Here is a 20,304-nt window from a genome sequence, read left to right on the forward strand (position 1 = left end):
ACCCTGCCAAACAGACGGAGGTGAATAAAACGTATAGGCATCTATGTAACACTGTAACACTGATCGTCGCACAACAACAACAACAACAACAACAACAACAACAACAACAACAACAACAACAACAACAACAACAACAACAACCATCGTGAGAATAAAGAATTCAAAATTCAAACTACTACTACTGCTAACGTTACTAGGGGATTACGTACCGTTCGACTAGAAGAGTTGTAGAGCGTAGAACTAACCAAGGGCGATGCGCCACTGACAACGGTGAACAGTCGGCAGTTGGTGTCGGTGAAGTAGCAGAAGGAAAGACAGCTGGGCATGCTCAAGCACTGATTCGCGCAGTGCGACACATTCGCCGAGCGTATCAGCGTGGACACGCCGTTGACACACTGGCCGCTCGTTCTGGTGAAGTAGTCCAGGCTGGTGCTGCCTAGCGCTGCCACCACACCGGCCAAGTCCAGCGCGCGAGTGCTATACGTCACCATCAGATCACCAAATGTTCCCTCACTGATATACGCAAGCAAGCAGACAGACGGACAAACAAAAATATTTCATAACTACCGGGGTTAGCACAGTGAACACACTGGCTGGAGCTTAGAAATAACTCAAAGGGGTTCACTTTAGAAAACAAAAAAATAACTCAAAGGGTTCAAGCAGTGTGTGCGTGTGAGGAAGCACACGTTAGCTCTCGCATTGTTACAAATGTAAAGTAAACATGAAGACGGTCAATGGTCATCCCACTCGCAGGAGCGGGAGGTTCTAGAGCCCTTTTGTTTCACTAGTTCGACATTGTGAGAGCAGTTCTATCTCCCCTCCCTCAGGAATTCCCCAACCGAAGTCACGCACATGGACTATCAACAATGTTCGGATGCCACAGTTCTAAGCCAGTAGCAATGCATGAAAGGGCATCCACCGCCACCACAGGACTCACCTGCGGAAGATGGATAGATCGAGGCTGCGATCGGATGATCCTTCGGCGATGCTGTAGACTGTTGTCGGTGAAAACTCGACGATACCGTACGGGCGATCATTCGCAAAGATGGTTATGTTGGCAACGTCTAACATGCTATCAACGCGGACCGATGCACCGGTGCTTAGCATTGCTGAGACTAGGCGAACTTGAATGACCTACAAGGACAGCCAAGAACCAGCAGAAGGGAGCAGATGTACATGACACCTGTAGGTTGAAGTTACACAGCATGCATTGGGCATTGCAATGAGACTGTTTTTCTTTTTTTTTCTCCCCCCACCACCACCTGAGCACTTCCAACATGCTGGACGGGGATCATTGTGTTGTGTGTGCACAGAGAGTGATATTGATCTCAATACCAACGCTGCTGCCGCCGTTCTTATCCAGTGCCATCCTTGCGTTATCAATCATACCCATTCGCCAGGTAGATGTGAATACCAAAATCTTACTCATATCCATGTTCTGCTTCAACTACCTCTCCAACATCTTAACAACCAAGGCCTTCCACTGCAATTTCAATTAAATTATTCTCCAAACATTTGCCCTTAGCGCTTCATCGGAGAGTATTGTTGGAGAGATGATTAATAGGCTGCAGTGGAGCCTCCGAGCATTGAAGAAGCTATTTCAACTAGTGCACACATTACAGAAAACCGTGCACCAGTAGACAGAGGCTATGCAGACGGCCACCAAGCCTACTAGTAACCTAACTTACCTCATCAATCTCCGGTATAATGTCTGGCTGGATGGTGAGCACCAGTGGCTGAGATCTCTCCGCCGTGGTGAAGTGCAAGGTACCAGACACAGGCGCAATGTCAGCTGACGCAGGACTGCCATCTACCATCAGAGTCAAATTGCAGTACAGACAATATGAAACACAATAGTACCGGACAATCTGACACACTATGCAAAAGCATAACATTCCAGCTCATTCACCAAAGAAAGAGCAATAACACTGACGCGATTATAACAATCCTCCCAAAGGTGATACTGCTAATGAATTGCAACAGAATATGTGTCATGTACGCTGACTAAACACACCCACACACCTGCCATGGTGACTGCATAGCTGACAGACACAACACCAACACTGCCACCGGAACGCTCAACGGTAAGTGTGACTGCCGTGGTGCCCGTTCCAGTGGGCTCAGAGAAGGACTGAGTCAGCGAAGATGTACCAAAGCCTGCACGACACACAACAGTGATAGGCAGTCACAATGCATCAGAGCTCAAATAGTTCAAACCAGCATGCCCATAACTAACAGGCGGGTAATTCCACTACTGGGCGAGCTACCGATCAAGCAAGCATGTTGATGTTGGCAGGGATGATCACGCTCTGGTGAAGAAATGGACACAAGCGATACTATGTGAAGGTATAAAACATAATGGTCTGTTTTAGTGAGTATGGCACATGTATCTCGACACAATGGTGCTGCCACAATGGTGCTGGGTGGTGTCGGCCCTTTCAGCACTAAAACATGCACTCCGTGATTCTGCACACACTGGATATCGGTGTATACCTCTGCACCCCCCCCCCCCCCTCCCCCTCCCCCCCCCCCCCCCCCCACACACACCTACCCCCATCCTGTAATAGTCAGTGCGCATGACTGTGACACTCACTGTCACGCTCACTTGCTGTGAATTGAGAGTATGACTTGTACTTCTAAAGTACAGCCACGGCTATGCTACTTGTTAGGAGTAAAAGAGCTGACTGTGAAAGCGAGCTGAGTTTCTGGTGAGCGGGCCAACAGATGCTTGGTAGAATTGTTTCACCATTAACTGAGTTACCATCAACAAATTTTCTCTCGCAGGACAGCCAGCATAGAACTTCACAGTGATCTACCATGATGTATATCGTACAGAAGACAAACCATCACCGACTGCCGTCCACAGCCTATACATACTAGTACAAACGCATTACATGCTGCGAAGGAGGGATGACAGCCAAAGAGGCGCCAGCTCAAGAACAGTTCAATAATGCAAGATAACTACTACCGTACCAAATGCGCCATTCGGGTCATCGTTAGCGGCAATGGTCACCAAGGCAGAAGATACAGGCCCAATGCGAGCGCCGCCAGCCACGTTCTCAATCGCGATTGTGAAGGTCTCATCAAATTCCGGAATACTGTCGTTTTCGATAATCAGGGGAATGCTGGCAGAAGTAGCATTCTCCAACATAGTCAGCGTGCCGGTCAGTGGGTAGAAGTCGATATCTCCTAGCGCTGTACCTCCAGTGGCTCTCCATGTCACCACAATCTACGCAGGAAGCAGTGTAAGCACAGATAGCATAGTCAACGCCAACTGACAGCAGATCTTCAATGAGTGTGGCGTGCACAATACACTGATGTATCATCTACTTAGTAAAGGAAGCCACTCCAGAAGACAAATGCCACGCGTAAACTATTAGCAATGTACCGGTGCATGTACTGATCAGCACAGAACTAATGTAACTACTGGGTATGCATGCACCATCATTACATCATAGAACTTAGCTGTGGCACACCACACATAATTCTCACAGTACTCGAACAAAAGATGCAGCACAATGTTTCCTGTCAACGTACATCACCAAACGACCCTGCCCGCCTGTAGACAGTGATAACTGGTGGAGTGGCAGGCTCGGTGATCGTGAGGGCTGCAGCTGAAAACTCCACCACACCAAACGCATCATCATTGCTGTTGATGTTGACCACAGCCGTGGCGCCAGGCGATGCAAGGCGGGGAGAATTTTGCGCTGGAGCAGCACGGGATGAACAGGAATACACAATTACAGTCCACGCATTCCCTACAACTGCACCATCTACACCGTGTACAGTGGCGGGAAAACAAGAATGGAGTAAGTATAACTGCTACTATCACAAACATCATGAAAATGCATGACTACACCGCCGCCGCCGCCATCACTGCTGTTTGCTCATTTAGGTTTGCACTGACAAATTGTCACCGGACACTACCAAAGCAGGACGGGTGAATATCAGTGAGGGGAGTGGGCCAGGAGAGGCATTAAATCCACCACACGAGTTATTGGCAACAACCTAAAGACAAGTCCACAGCAACTCGAAAGTATTCCTTTCATCTTACCTGGCGGCGTGCCAGGTGTTGACAGCAGTCGAACACCACCAAGGGCTACTCGGAAAGTTTCATCAACTTCAGGAGTGGTATCTACCAGAATAGTGACGTTCAAAGTTCTGACGGTCTCATTGTCAGCGAACACCAGGGTGCCAGATGTATGTAGATAGTCCACTCCAGGCAAGGCACGTCTACATTGGACAATAGGAAAGAGAGAGAGAGAGAGAGAGAGAGAGAGAGAGAGAGAGAGAGAAACGCCGAGTTCATTTAGATGACACGGGGTTGGCATGCATTTTGAATACCACATCGCTTTCGCTGGCACTGGAAATGTTAGAAACCACACCTCCATTGGACGCTAGTGTCTTGTATAATATATCGCACCTCAAAACGTTTACAGCGATGACACGATACACATGTGAGAATTTACTTTGATGCATCTGGCAGCTTCATCTGTAGAAAGTAGTTGGGTGGACACTCCCGTTCCCAAAGAACTGCAAAGGACCGAACCAATTACAATACAATACAATGCACAACAAGCCTTACAGATTGGCCACAGCAGAAGTGTCCAGGCCAGTAGTATAATTTAGCTCTACTTCGCCCATGCGGCCAAACAATCGTTCGACAGTCAGCGTTGCAACGGCTCCAGTAGTCTCCGGGATGGCGTACATCTGGGACGTAGGTGTGAACTGGAATGCACCGTGCGGGTCGTCACTAGATTCCACTGTGAGCGTGGCCACTGTTCCACCGGTGCTACTGAGACGGCCTCCGCCATACACGGCAACAAGGCGAATGTAGAAAAGTTCAGCAGCTTCTGGTGTCTGAGGGTGCACAAAACCAAGAAATATTATACCAATGAGGTCACGTTCGAATGGCTGCTCTCTGGACATCCGGCTTTCCTATACATGTGTCAGATGTACAGAACTTGATAGCTGGAAAGAGGATAGAACACGTGGATTTTTAGCAAGATTGCATGAATCACGTTCGATGTGCACAGACTCACCGGATCATCGATGATGTTAACACTGAACGTGGCAGTGGCTACATTGGCCGCAAGTGTCACATTTCCAGATAATGGCGAGAGATCCCCACCGGCAGAGACATTGGCCATCCATGAAACCGTGATGGGACCAAGCAAGCCACCGTCACGCATCACCGTCAACTGCAAAACAGACACACACACACACACATACACACAGACCCCAATAGACAGTATACTCTCCTACCTATCCATCACAGGCAAAGTGTGAATAGACAAGAGGCCAAGAATACTTGTGTCATGATCTGGCCACCCTCCTACAATAGGTAGATCTACAGTGCAAAGCAAAAACAAAACAACAACAACAACAACAACAACAACAACAACAACAACAACAACAAAAAACAACAACAACAACAACAACAACAACAACAACAACAACAACAACAACAACAACAACAACAACAACAACAACAACAACAACAACAACAACAACAACAACAACAACAACAACAACCACATCCTGAACTGTGCGTTGTGTCTTCCCAACTCACCGAAGCTGTAGCAGCAGTTTCATCAGTGATAATGGATAAAGACTGCGAGTGAAAGCGCACAACACCAAATGCATCATCACTCGGGAGTAAATTGATCGCCATGACACGTCCAACTCCAAGCAAAGGTGCTTGTGGAACTGAAGGATACAGCAAAAAGCAATCAAAACAAAACAAACCATCAACACCAGGCCTCGGCTACAAACAAATCTGGGACAGCAAACAAATCTCTAGTACAGCTTGGCTGTGTACCAGTAATAAGTGAGGCTAACCGATTTTCTCAATGAACGTTTAGCCTAAGCACGAAGGGAAAGAAGAAACAAGCAGGCTGAGTTTCTTTGGCCGTACAGTCTAAACGCGTACGCCAAGGCTGACCCAAGATGACACAGAAATAAACAACTTACCACCTTGAGGATTAGTCAGTTCCAATGTAAAATTCTTGGCAAGCTCAGGTATGGCATCATCATTGATACGTAACTGGAATTTGCTGAACAGCTGACCACCAGCAAACTCCAGCCGTGATGCAGTCGGCGTGTAGTCTGGGGAAGCTCCGTCACCAACAGCTGTTCCCGGACTCGTTGAGTATTCCACTGAAGCATTGCCAACCGTTCCCTGGGCACGTACGACATAGATGTCCACCAGACCTGCACTCTCGCGCAGCTCAAGGCTGGGTGCAGCCGACGACGCTGGAATGAAAGTACCAGAAGTGGATGGGATCCCTGCTGAGAATTCAAATATACCGTACGGATCATCGTTGGCTGAGATGGTGACTGAGGCGTCAATGTTGGCACTGTCCAGGCTAGCCCCGCTTGTGCTAGTTCGGCTTGCTGGTTCATTCAGGACTTCAGTGTTGGTCAGGAAGAAATCAAACTGTTCGTCCAACTCAGGAATGATATCGTTGACAGCATTGATCAATACGGTCTGCATAGGAAATCAGGCACAGAATCGCAAATAGCATTAGAACTCCATGCACCATTAGCACTTCCACCGGTTGAGGGAAATAAAAGGGGAATTGTGCAAAGAAAATTCACTGACGCGACCGGGAATCAAAACTGGAGAATTTCGCTTTTAGTCGACGGTACGTTGCCACAAGGCTATGATGTTGTCCTCGATAAATTCATGCCACACAGGGAACATGAAGAATCCAAGACATATCTTAGGTAGAACACTGTACCTAATGAGTACAGACAAAGAAAGGATTCCTATGGTTGAAGGCATCCTTTAGTTTTCTCTTGTGTGCCTTGCAACAGTATGAGTACTACCGTCCTATTGGATGTGTGTGTGTATTGAGTAATTAGCTTCTAACACAACATGTACATAACAGCGTTAGACATTTAAACCTGTAGTTTGGTGACCAGGCCGGGGGGGGGGGGGTGCATGGAAAATCAGCCTCTATAGGTTGGTTGTCTTTCAACACAGGTGCAGCCAGGTATGGTCGGGGCCTGGAATGGCCAGTCTCTAAAGACAGCTGGTATTTCACCGCAGTAGTTGCTCTCACACGGGTTTTACCATACATCACAGACTATTCACTGACCATGTTCGTGTCTCCTGGGGAGAATGTAACAGAGCCACTGGCCGGCTGGAAGTCTGCGGCCGCTGGTGCACTGGAACCGGGTAGAGAGACTCTCCAGGACACGCGCACTGAACCGGTCAAACCCAGCGTGCGCACAACCACCACTGACGTGCTGCTGCCTTCGCTCAGGGTGCGTGTCTTGGACGACGACGAAAGTGCGAACAACCCATTGGCATTGTCGCTCTTGTAGACTGGAAGGAGAAACACAGGGGCAGAGGTAAATAAGTCCGGGTGCATTTGAATGCAATTTGAAAGATGAATACACTATGGCCTAAGGACTCGACAACACAGAGCTGTCGCCAAACAAACTACCAAAACAATTCAGAAGACTAACAGTACCTGTGACGGTGGCCATTGTTTTAGTTGCATCAACGTCAAATGTTGCTCCTCCACTGACATACAGCAGTCTGGCTGTGAAAGTTTCTTCTGGCTCCGAGATGGTATCATCAACAGTTGAAACAGAGAAAGACGCTAAGTCGGTTGCATTGTTGAATTGCACGTAGCCGGAAGTTGGCTGGAAGTCTGAACTTGCAGCATTCATGGCCAATGATTGGAGGGCACTGCAGCAGTCAACAAAATGAAATCAGCCATGGTTAGCTCCAATATCCTACGTAGTATCAGCTCAATAATACAATGATGAGAGTCAGGAGGCGAGAATAGAAGAAGAACAGACAAAACAGGCCCCAAACAAACCTGGGCAACAAAATAACACCCAGAAACTCCACTGCTTTCCATCCATGTGACATATTACCACTGCTTAGAAACTGAACACAGTTCGTATGCAGAGGAAACCATCATGAACAGCCATCACTTACCCCACATCTAGAATGCCCTGGTAGACACGCAAATCCTGGAGGACGCCATCAATGGCATTCCCTCCGAGGCCGTTTTGAGCTCCCACGTACAACACACCAGCAACATCAGCAACACTGGCAGAGAGCGGACTGCAGAGCAGGCACAAACCCAAACACAGAGATGCCGAGGTAGTGTACGGCTCAAACAAGGCACTTCAAACAATATCAGAATATCAGAATAACATAAAAAACATTGCCCGCTGAAATCAGTGGAATTCAGCGTATGTACTTCTGCCTTCACTGCCAGTGCGTAAGATTCATTCCAGAGCTTTTCCTAAGACCAGTGAGTAAAGCTACACGCAACCTGCAGTACTACAGTACATGCATTCGGAAATGATCAAAAAGAAGATCTTCTCCAGAATGGAGACAGCACAGAACTACATTATACGCTATTGTGATAAGCTATTGGAAGAGCGAGTTCTCAGTATACCTCGGGCTTTGGCCAACCCTGGCAGCATTGACAAAGAAGGAAACGCCACCACCACCGACCGAGATGGCAATCTGATGCCAGGCACCGTTGTTGAGCAGGGTGCTGGACGTTGGTGATGTGACAGATTGTGACGTCTACAAGGAACAGCAGGAGATATCATACAGACCAGGCACACAATGTTGCAGTGTGTGCAAAATGAGTACAAACCTGGTGGACAAATTAGTGTTGCACTGTTTGTTGTTTTAGATCTGCAAAGCACCAAACACACTCTTGGAAGTACGCACTTCGTCCAGAAAGTGTGTAATGGATGACAACACAGTGATATTATGCATGAGTCCTACTAGCAACATTGGAACGTGCTTCCATTGATAAGCTCTAGCAGCAGAGATACAGAATCGTATGCACAAAACGAACCACTGCAGTAAAAGAAACCAGGTGCTTTCTGGGCAATATTTCTCAACGATCTAAGTGTACAAACCATCAGCTACTTCTGAAGGAGGATAGCAACTAGGTAATCATGCTCTTTAGCTATCAGTACAGGTTAAACTTACCGACGCACTGCTAGGCAAATAGACAAATGTCAGATCCTGCGCAGTAACGCTCAGGCCATACACAACTTGACCGGCGTTATTCAACTTTGCAAAGACGTAGCCGGGTGTGCGCAGCTTCAACCAACACCTGCAGGTTTGTATAATAAGAGCAATGACAACCTACTTCAGCCAGCACATCAGCTGATGACTACGATGGCAGGTTAATGAGGACCGCAGAAACAAAGAACCACAACAAATACGCAACCGCAAACACATAAAAACACACACACACATGCGCGCACGCACGCACACACACACACACACACACACGCACACACACACACACACAAACATGCACACACACACACACACACACACATGCACAAACACACAAAAACACACGCAAACACAAACACACACACACACGCACACGCACACACGCACACGCACACGCTAACACACACACACACACACAAACACACATCTGGTCTCGCACACTGTGGACAGAAGGGAACGGATTATTCGTTGTACCTCAAGTTTAGGGTTCACGGCTTGCCACTAAAAGCACCCGTCACGTGCGCCTCCATTTTGGATTATGGACGCGCGCTACAGGCCGCGACAGCGACTATCGAAGTAAAAAAATATCGACTCGAAGTCTAGCCGGAGAGCGTACTTTTTGAATTTTTCCTTGGCTTCAGTGGCTTCACTTCACTCGGGCTTTGCATTTTTCTGACTGACCTGGACTTGATGATGGCGGCGGTGGCGGTCTTGGCGAAAGATCCAGTTCCATCTGAGACACTCTGTCGTCTTTTCTTATCTGCTGAGGTTCTGGCAAAGCGCAGCTGCATCGAACCTGACTAGATGTAGCTGCACGCATCCTTTGTTTGCCCTGCAAATCTCGATCTGTTGCTCTTCTTGCTGTTTGGCCGCTGATGCCATGGAAGAAAATATTCTTCCTGTAAAGAGGCCGAAACTGAGCTAGGGCACGTCAAGATATGTAGGGTATACAAAGAAAAAGAAATGTCATGGTCGTTTCAGCAGCTCACGACAGCCAACACGCTCCATCGTCGGGATTGGAAGCATCCAGCACGGCTGTTCCGAGCGCTGCTGCTCTTGTTATTCTTCTTCTTCAGAAATTCTCCACACCTTGTCGGCCAAAGTACGCGCGCGCGTGCACGGAAAATAGATGCGCTGAGCCGTTTCTTGTTCGATTTTGACAAATAATGGCTTGTTGTTTTGCTCTCGACCTTGGCTATCCTTCTACCGTTCAGTATTTTACGGAAACGCAACGGCTCCCCCTGTTTTTTTAGCCGAACTTTGGCCAAAGTTACTGGAAAACCCGGAACTCTTTTGAAAAAATACGAACGGTGGAAGTCTTGGAACGTCTTTCGTGCGTGTGGATTCAAAAATTCAGGCAGTTTGAGCCAACCGTTATGAATCCCGTAGAGTTGAAAGTGAGTGATATTGATGGGAAAATGCGATTTGAGCACTGACCGATTGTGTGGGACAGTATATGCACGCGCCTGTCACGTGCATGATGTAGCTGGCGACGCTAGCATGCCAATCCGTGAACCCTAAAGTTTCAAGCCAGAGGGCGATCATCAGACAACGAAATATCTTTTTAAATATTAATTCTTAATTCATCTTACACAATGCTGAAGCCAGTGTTGATAGTATCAGAGGAGAGCTGAAGTGCTTGTGCTACTTCAAGGAGTGAATCTAAGCGAACACAAACAGAGACCACATAAGAACATCATAGACAAGTTTGATCTTTTACATTGGACACAACTCGCAAGTGCAGTCAGCTTTGCAAAATAATAACCTCGAAGATGATGATAAGCGGCAAGTAACGTTAACAACGTTAAGTTGACGCACCAAACGCCCATTGAAACTATATACTTTCGATGTTGGATAGAACAACAGCTTGCGAACAACTACATGCTCCTTGTACTTGGCTGAATGCCATTTGATGACGGTCAATCGCCAATTCTGCCCTTGCACTGGTCATCACTTCACCAAGCATACTGCAAGTCGAGTATTCTCATCCATGTCACATTTCAGCCAGGGGCGAGGTGGGGTTGTGCAAAGCTACGAGTAAGCCTGCATTGCATATGTGCATAAAAAGCGAAACAAGCATGACGGAAGCTAAAACCTTTGTGCACGTTACCCCTTGTGTTTTGTTGTGTTACTCGACATCGCAGATGTTCGGACTAAGTAAGTTCGAGTCATCGTCAATGGCAGGACATGAAAGATTTCAGTTCCGTTTCTAGAGTCTTGGATCTGATTTTCTACGTGCTGTTTTGTCATTGTCAAAGGATGTCTGCTCACAGACTCTGAAATGATAAGCACACATGCCGGTGGCGCAGAGGAAGTAATACTAGAATGTGCCAGGACTAACCTGCTCCGCTGCCAGGAAAATCCAGTGCCAGGCCACTGGTACCGGGCCTGGATGCAGCTGTAGTCACGGCACTTCGAGCGGTGCCAGCTAGCAAAAGGCCTACAAACGACTGCACTGTTGGTGTCCCAGAGGGTACAAGCTCCCATGCCACCTGCAGCCAACACAGAAGACAAAGACACAGAACAACATTTAAACCACATTGCACTGCCCAGATTCCAATTAACTAACTAGTCTAACTTGCAAGAAACCAATTTAGCAGCAAGCCTTTGCTAGAAGTGATGTGTCAGTAGAAATACCACCTACTGCAATCATAAATAAATACACACCCACTCTATTATCAATGGTTTATATGTGCTGGACCATACACACAGATGACACAGAAGATAAGCACGGTGGAATTGCTTACTCGAACTGTGCCAAACAATCCTCGCTGGCGCTGTACAGAAATGGTCACTGACCCAGTTGACGACAAGTTGTTTGGTCGGTCTTCATCCACAAACAACTGGGAATGGCAATAACAAGTAGCCAGGATGACAGGCATGTATGCACCGCACCATCCACACCATCCACAGTGACACGCACACACACACACACATGTGCACACACACACACATGTGCACACACACACACACATGTGCACACACATGTGCACACACACACACACACACACACACACACACACACACACACACACACACACACACACACACATGTGCACACACACACACACACACACACACATGTGCACACACACACACACACACACACACACCGTGATACAGACATGGACACACAGACAGGCACATCCAGACAGACAGACAGACAGACAGACAGACAGACAGACAGACAGACAGACACACAGACAGATAGACAGACACACACAGACAGACAGACACAGACAGACAGACAGACAGACAGACAGACAGACAGACAGACAGACAGACAGACAGACAGACAGACAGACACACACACACACACACACAAGTTAGCGCAGCACAATGACCCCAGCAAAATCTGCTGAGCATGAACATACAGATGTAGTTGATCTACTTGTAAGTTGAATGACGGCAAGGACAGCAAGGCGACACAACAAAACAACAAAACAACATAATATGTTGAACTGAATGTGGTACATAGAAAAAACTGAGTGAAGTGGAAGTCAAACACGAGGAATGATGCAAACTGACAGAATGCCACACTTGAACCACATGGACTACTCCAGCAAGATTTTAAATTTGTCTTACCGCCGCTGAAGAAGATGGGATGCTGATAACACCGTTTGTGTCATCATTTTCAGGGACAGTTAGATTAGCCATAAGTCCAGTTGATGCCAGCCTTGCACCACCACTCAACACCGCAACGAGGCTGACAGTGAAAGCCTCCTGAAGCTCAGGGACGTTGTCAGCCACCACAGTCAGGTTGAGGCGAGCCGTGTCGCTGCCTTGCAGAAACTGGACCGTGCCAGAGGTGGCCGGTCCCAGGACATCTCCAGTCGGTGGGTTGACAACCCAGCTTACCACAACCGCATTGAACGTTCCACCCAGCCTCTCCAGCCTGGACAAAATAGGACAAAATACGTAAATATTTCTCAGTTTTCCAGCATAAAGCCACAACGAATATCCAAACCAATAATGGAGAGGAGAGAGTTGCAGCTAGCCATGACTTGAGAAAAGGACAGAAAGACAGTCAGTTTGCAAAGAAGAACAAACATCAATAGGGAGTGAGGTCAAGGAGGAAAAGGACTTTCCCCAGGAAACCAAGCAGATAGTCTCAAGCTCCTGCCGCACAATTCAATGACTAATTACCAAAAAGGCACCAGTAGAAATACCTGGACATCCATGCACACATGCACAAGTATGCATGCAAAGGCCTTACATGAATGAAGCAACGTCGCCCTCAGGCACAACCTTGCTGCGTGATGTGGGTGCAAATTGGATTACTCCGTTAGTGTCATCATTGGCAGGGATTATCACAGTGATTACTGTTTGGCCACTAAGAACCGCGTCTCCTTCAAACCGGTAAGCACACAAACACAAAATGAAGAAAAAAAACGTTGGTTCCCTTAACTTTCTATGAGTAAAACTCAGGGCTTAACGGCATTTTCGTGAGCGAAACAAATGCGTCCACTGGCAAGTTACTTGAAGTTCCCAGCTAGAGACAATACGGTTTCAGGATACATGACTTGTATTACCAAAAGTAAAATAATCCACTTTCGAGAACTTACCGGACACGGAGAGTAAAATGACAGTAAACATTTCCTCTCTCTCTGGGATTGGATCATTGGTGATCTGAACAACAATAGGTATCGTCTGAACACCGTCAGCAAATGTCACCTGCCCGTCGGACACGCCTGGGAAGTCCTGACCTGCAAATGCAGTACCGTTGATAGTGGCGTACCTGCGACATACAAGTATGCACACACACACACACACACACACACACACACACACACGTACACAAACGTACACACAAGTACACACAGACAGGAATACACACGCACGCACATGCCCAAAAACACGTTTATACACACACCCACCCACACACACATGCACACACACATGAACACAAACACGCACACACAGACACAGACAGACAGACACAGACAGACAGACAGACAGACAGACAAGCAGACAGACAGACAGACAGGCAGACAGGCAGACAGGCAGACAGACAGACAGACAGACACACACACACACACACACACACACACACAGAAAAGCACTTTGGATTGTGATACCATACCACTCGCCACGAAACAGTGAGCTGTGGACTGCAGTTTTAGTGCAAAATGGATTGCAAAATAGCTTCTCAACAGGTGAGGGTATCGACCTGTCGCCTATACACAAAATATGGCATTTTGGCTTTGCCCGAGTAGTACATAAAATATGATTCATTGTCGTTAGTAGTTCAATGCCATGTACACAATCATGTCTATTCTATTTCTTCTTGCGTGTACAACGTAAGCAGAAAGGAACGGAAAAGCATGAAATGAGAAATTGAAACTTGGCAGGAGAGGTTTGCAAAGGCTCTACCTCACAACTGCGATGCCATTAGCTTGATTTCCACGGCGAACGAAGAGCGTTACATTGGATGCATCCTCATTGACAGAAACAATATCTGGAGGCAGGAAGAAAACATCGTCATCGTTGGCTCGAACAAGGAGGCTTGCGCTTAGGTCTGCAGGATCACTGCTCAGGCGAGCGCCACCTGAAGTTGAAGTCAGTGATATGGTGAACGTCTCCGAGATCTCTGTCAACTGCAAATAAACACATCAACCAGGCCAAGCAAAATACAATTTCATGTACATGACGTTACGCATCCATCCACGTGCAGATATTTAGGGCAAGGCCGCAGTCACAGTGTTGAACTGGTGGTGTGCGCTCAACAGTAGAATCAGAGTATGCCACGGTGCGGGAGATTCATGAGCAGATACAAGCAAGCAAGCAACCAAGCAACCAGGACACTAGCTTTAATGCACAAGGACAACACGCAACGAACAACAGGCTCATGAGCTCGGTCTGTACCTCGTCCTGCTTAGAAGAGATGGTAAAAGATGCCGTTGCCTGCTGGTCAGCGAAGGTGACAGTACCGGAGGAGGGCTCCAGGTCATCACCGAATTGCAATCCATCCGTTACATTCCAAACTGCTGACACCACTCCAAAGAGACCGCCCGTACGCGTAACGGTAAAGTTGCGCGAGTAGGTCGTCGTTGCCGTTGACTCCGCTGCAGGCACAGCAAATAGGCAGTCCACCAACATGTTGGCAGTCTGAACACTGCAATTTATTGTCAATCGTGTATTGTATTCACAGTAATGCACACAGTTCACTTAGCAAAAAAGATGCACTTGTAAGCAAAGAAATCTACTAAGAGAATACTAAATCCCCCATCCCCCGCACACACACACGCACACAAGAATATCAATAAGCAGTATACTGGATTCATGCAATAAAGAAGGCCTAGCTTTTCAGAAACAACAAACACTTACAAACAATCTGAGTTTTAGGCGAGAGCGCAAGCACGCCATTGGCATCATCGTTCTTCGGAACAACAAGCGTGACTGCCGAGGGTGAGATGAGAGTTGCTGCAAACCCCGAAGGAAGGCCAGCTGTTGACAGCTGCACATTGAACGTCTCCTCCAACTGCATCAGACACATGTAGAACAAAACTGACTCAGTGAGGGAGGGACGTTAGGGACAGCAAAGGAACACTGCAGGAGACATCTTCTGGTGCACGTCAAGTCCCATTCGTGTTCATCCACATTGTGAACATTGCTAGTACACTGTGGGCCAAACAAGGTACTTCAAAGTAGCAAAACACAAAAGTTTGAACACGCGTTCAGACCGTTCTGCACGACCAGCGGATAAGTACAATGTTTCAACCCGGTGCTACTCAAACACTAACCTAAATTGCTACAGCTATCAACCTACGTACCTCGGGAGTGGCATCATCTGAAACGAGCAGCGAAACGACCTTCGTGTCTGTGCCAGCGGCGAAAATGACTCTCTTGAGTGTTGGGACCACATCACCGGTGCCAGTAGCTGTGTTGAGTCAAGAAAAACATGTCACATTCATCGATATAAGTATATATTATAACAAGGAACCGAGTGTATATAGAGATATATACACCAGTATGAAAACCGAGGCGAAGCCGAGGTTTTTATAACTGGTGTATATATCTCGATATACACGAGGTCCCTTTGTTATAATATAGTTATACCTCTCCATATTCACCGTGTGTGACCACCTAATGGCTTGTTCCTCGCCGACAACTACTGCTAATTTCCCTTAGTGGTGTATATGGAGATATATACACCACTAAGGGAGAGCATGCCTAAGACTGTAAGTGTATATGGAGTGAGGTATAATGTGCGATACACATTCAACGTAATGAAAATGATCCCGCATCTGATTTGCACTGCACAGGTATGCAGCTCAGTCTCTGCCATTTGGTCTGAAATATATCCCTAATAAATGTTAAAATGATGCTTTGGAGTACCAGTAAACCTTTCCAGCAACATTTCAGAGGAACACCTCAGACTCTCTGTACATTTTCTTCTCGGGGGGGGGCTTGGTTTTTAAATTATTATAGAATGTGTTCTGCACACGTGGAAAAACACGTTGGCACATCTAGCTTCACAGTACAATAGTGGAGCAAGGCTAGCTTGTTCCCACTCTCAATCTCATGCTCAGTGCAATCGTAAGGCACCATTACAATATGATTGTATAACTTCAAGTAGTTTCAAATTTTACTCCATTTCGTGGCGCTATCAGATGTTCACTAGCAAGCCCGTATTCGGACATACACTGATACAGTACAGTGAGACAACGACGTCTTCAAAGACTGACAAGCGTCCCATCCCCGAAGACCAGCGTGATAATCATGATATTGATAATCGAACAGGGCAACAACGTGGCATCATCGATACGAAACAAGTACTTTACCTTGCAAATTCGAGACAATGACGTCCACAATCCTGGCATCCAGAGTTCCGCCAGTTCGCTTCAGAATAATGTTCGTTGATGAGCCCTCCTGGAAACGACGACAGCATAATCAATGCTCCAGAAACATCGAAAAGTTTGCGCTTTCTCGAAAGGGAAACGGCTAACCTCAAGCCTGCGTTTCTCAGACTTTCTGAGCAAGCAATGCAAGTCTTCCTTCTGAAGTTCTGTGCTTGCCTGGGTGTAGCTAGCTGTCGCCCTTTCATTTTTTTGAAAATTTCAGCCACGTGTAGCCTCGCGAGCTCGATACGCATTAGTAATGAAGTGCGTCATAGTCCAAACTACATGTACCCAAACGCCCAAACAGGCCAAAGCCGCAAAGGTCAATCATTGAGTCCCGAACTCCCGATCGATCCCGAGGTAGATCTACTGACGACTACTGCGCAGCCACTGCTCAATAGTACATCATTACGAGCACACCAATATGCATAGTACTTGAAAGCATCACACTTCATTCTGCTACATACAAAAATGTAGCAACATGACTGTCACAAACTACAATGCATCTTTTGTGCTTAGCCTTCGAAACAATACGAAGGATGTTGCGACATCGGCGGTGATTAATGAAACAAGCTGCAAAAACTATGCATGACCCGGCATCGGATGGACGGACGGGGCGGGGCCAGTTGGAGATGGCCCAGACCCACAGAAAAGTATACAGAAAGCTGTACACCTTGGTTCACATATCGCCGGTACGCGTCGGGAGTCACCGGTGGTCAGCCTCTTGCAATCACTCCCGGCGCATTGCGATTATGTGAACCAGTGCAGTCGTAACAGAATCATACGGTAAATGATTGCAAGGGACCGCCGGCAAAGTTGGGCAGTGCCCAACTCTTGCGATCTACCCCTGCGCCGATCCCGTACAATTTTGACCAAAAGTGGTTTGTGAACCGTTCGCGCCGGTGCCGGGGGCCAGACTTTGTCAAGATTTCAATCCAAGACTCATCCTAAATTTTCCTAAATTGAAGCTAAAGATGAGGTCCGTTCGCCATTCTTATACTGAGTCGCTTCAAGGTGGAAAATTAAGTCAGCATACCAACCCGTCCTTCTTGGATGATCTGCTTGACTGTTGTGCAACTTATGAGACAAATACAATTGAAACAAATAAAAAATACGAAGGATACATAGGCAAGTTCCTTGCTCTAAAATGGCCCACACAGCAATATGGCAGCTGCCCCGGCCACATCCTTGCAGGGTTTCTTGAGGAATGATTTCGTCTAGATTTTCGCCAAACATATTGTAATAGGCACTGATTCCCATGCTCAAAACATGCACGGGGGCGGGGGCATGTGCAGCACCGCCACGGCCGATTTGAAAATTGGCCATAGGCAAGAACAACACTCAAGAATCAGCAATCATGATTGTGACCTGCCTTAAGGTGACATATTCTTTAAAGTGTTCTGATCGCGGCGGCTCCACCCTCCCCCACCCCTTCCCCGGTCCCAGGCCCCCTGCCCGTCCTGGCTGTGTTTAGGGTATGAACATGCATGTCCCATGGATCAACATACCGGTACTGAATTCAAGTTGAGTTACTTTACTACGACTACCGCTGCTGCCATGCACATGTACATGAAATTTTATCGGCATCTCTCTCTCTCTCTCCCCCCCCCCCCCCCCCCCTCCCCCAGGCTCTCTCTCCCTTTCATGCGGTGTTAGGACTCTAACACGCTGCAAACTGTGAACTGGGCAAATGAATACAAACTACAGTGTTGGCAACTGAAATCCGACCCCTGTTCACTTTCTAGCGGCCTCTATTTCGTAGTGTTAGAATCCCATGTCGGGTCTTTGCGATGTGAGCGCACCGCTCAGGGGTCGGATTTCAGTTGCCAGCACGGTACTCCATCACGGTGTGCTGTGTGCTGTAGCGTGACTCACCGTAGCAGTAACAGAAACTGGTCCAGTTGGATCGAATGACACAAATCCTCCAGGGTTGTCATTGTTTAGGATGATGACCGTGGCACTACTCTGCAAATTGGTGGCAGAAAGGAGTCACGCACGTATGGTCTATATTCCAGTGTACAAGGACTAGGATTATACGATATCAAACATAATGACAACGTCCATGCAAGGTGTACACTACTGCCTCGAAGCCATGGGGTGTGTCAAGTTAAACAGAGATGTAGTGCCAATTCCAACCCACTTCTCTAGCATGTGACTTCACTTGCTAGTTGATCTACTCTATCTCATATAGTTCAAGTTCACATCTACATGTATGGTGGACATCATACAGCAAAACTTCATGTCTGTGTTGTATCTCGGTATGGCCCCACACAAAGCATGGCCCAATTTGTCGTTGGCATTGAGGAACTCACCAGTGACCTGATTGTGCAAGCTCACAAAGAAAGTACATGTAAGGGAAATTGGCAATGCACAGGCTTTCCCAGTAGGCACAGATAGTCTAGACCTCCCCCGAGTCCCCGGCTTCTCTAAGTTTTGTGTAACCTCAGTAACCTGGCTATGGCTTGCGATGGATGGACCTGTTTTTTAGCTCCGGCTTACCGCAAGTGGATTTATGCGTTGGCTAGATGGCTGGATGGTGGTCAGGTTCACGAGAAACTGTTCGTCCAGCTCAGGCATGGCATCTGAAGTGATGGTGATCCTCAGAGTGGCAGTGTCCTTGCCTACACAACACAGAATGGCAGGTGCGATGATTACAGGAATGAACAGACAATTCAGGATAACCCTGTGCGGTGCACAGTAAACACACTCTTACTTGCCAGTGCAAAGGCACAATTACGTGAGGTTCTAGCCTTCCACCATGCTGACATTCCTGAGGCACCAATGCACTAGCCCAGACAGGGATCTGGGAGACAGGCGCGGCGGTCTCCTATTGCAGGGGTGACGTTGCACAGGCGTTTACTACACTAAAATATTGCAATGTCATAATTTGAATATAGTTGTCATGGTTACCATGCACAACAGACCTGCAGAGATCCACCATGCACCAGTTGACCATCTTACCATCATCCATCTGGACCGTTCCGGAAGTGGCGGCAACGTCTCCAGCCGTGAAAGATGAGCTCACCCCAATTATGGACCAGCTAATGATTGCCTGACCAGACGACCCTTGACGAGTTAGCTGTAAATTGACATCCTGAGCACTTGATGATTCATTCACGCGAACCTGTGCAAACCAAAAAGTGTCCAATTAGTGTGAATATGTTACCCATTTCGAGTGTAATTCAAGTTTTCCAAACATGTTCTCGAAAGCCAATACATGAATACATGTATATCTGTAGACTGATAATAGCAAGGCCTCCTATACCGAATTGAACGAAGACAGATACTGCACTGTGGCCAAACACATACATCCACCATCAAAGTTGTTTGCATTACGCTCTTCTCACAAAAAATTAGCGAACGTTCATATATCACGATCATTAGGCACTTGCAGTACCTTTCGGTTACATGATGTGCTGATACGTTGTAGTCCTGCGGATACCCATCATG

General features: G+C 47.3%; 1 protein-coding gene across 1 annotated transcript in view; it reads right to left on the bottom strand.

Annotated features, from left to right (window-relative positions):
* The window catches only part of LOC135805720 (adhesion G-protein coupled receptor V1-like), a 79,817-nt gene that overhangs the window by 50,147 nt on the left and 9,366 nt on the right, over positions 1-20,304 (bottom strand). Inside the window, exons 11-40 of the mRNA XM_065319805.1 lie at positions 19,816-19,978; positions 19,354-19,475; positions 18,730-18,819; positions 16,798-16,885; positions 15,787-15,893; positions 15,341-15,494; positions 14,879-15,078; positions 14,387-14,610; positions 13,579-13,751; positions 13,230-13,362; positions 12,599-12,908; positions 11,761-11,856; positions 11,355-11,505; positions 10,606-10,675; positions 8,978-9,104; positions 8,427-8,560; positions 7,958-8,086; positions 7,482-7,702; positions 7,104-7,333; positions 5,974-6,490; positions 5,573-5,709; positions 5,043-5,201; positions 4,586-4,860; positions 4,055-4,233; positions 3,538-3,707; positions 2,974-3,229; positions 2,023-2,157; positions 1,689-1,810; positions 938-1,134; positions 210-513 (exon numbers count right to left, since the gene is read on the bottom strand). Of these exons, the coding sequence (XP_065175877.1) occupies positions 210-513; positions 938-1,134; positions 1,689-1,810; positions 2,023-2,157; positions 2,974-3,229; positions 3,538-3,707; positions 4,055-4,233; positions 4,586-4,860; positions 5,043-5,201; positions 5,573-5,709; positions 5,974-6,490; positions 7,104-7,333; positions 7,482-7,702; positions 7,958-8,086; positions 8,427-8,560; positions 8,978-9,104; positions 10,606-10,675; positions 11,355-11,505; positions 11,761-11,856; positions 12,599-12,908; positions 13,230-13,362; positions 13,579-13,751; positions 14,387-14,610; positions 14,879-15,078; positions 15,341-15,494; positions 15,787-15,893; positions 16,798-16,885; positions 18,730-18,819; positions 19,354-19,475; positions 19,816-19,978 (5,373 nt within the window). The remainder of the gene's footprint in view (positions 1-209; positions 514-937; positions 1,135-1,688; positions 1,811-2,022; positions 2,158-2,973; positions 3,230-3,537; positions 3,708-4,054; positions 4,234-4,585; positions 4,861-5,042; positions 5,202-5,572; positions 5,710-5,973; positions 6,491-7,103; positions 7,334-7,481; positions 7,703-7,957; positions 8,087-8,426; positions 8,561-8,977; positions 9,105-10,605; positions 10,676-11,354; positions 11,506-11,760; positions 11,857-12,598; positions 12,909-13,229; positions 13,363-13,578; positions 13,752-14,386; positions 14,611-14,878; positions 15,079-15,340; positions 15,495-15,786; positions 15,894-16,797; positions 16,886-18,729; positions 18,820-19,353; positions 19,476-19,815; positions 19,979-20,304) is intronic.

Source organism: Sycon ciliatum, chromosome 1, assembly GCF_964019385.1.
Source record: "Sycon ciliatum chromosome 1, ocSycCili1.1, whole genome shotgun sequence".
NCBI classification, from domain to species: domain Eukaryota; kingdom Metazoa; phylum Porifera; class Calcarea; order Leucosolenida; family Sycettidae; genus Sycon; species Sycon ciliatum.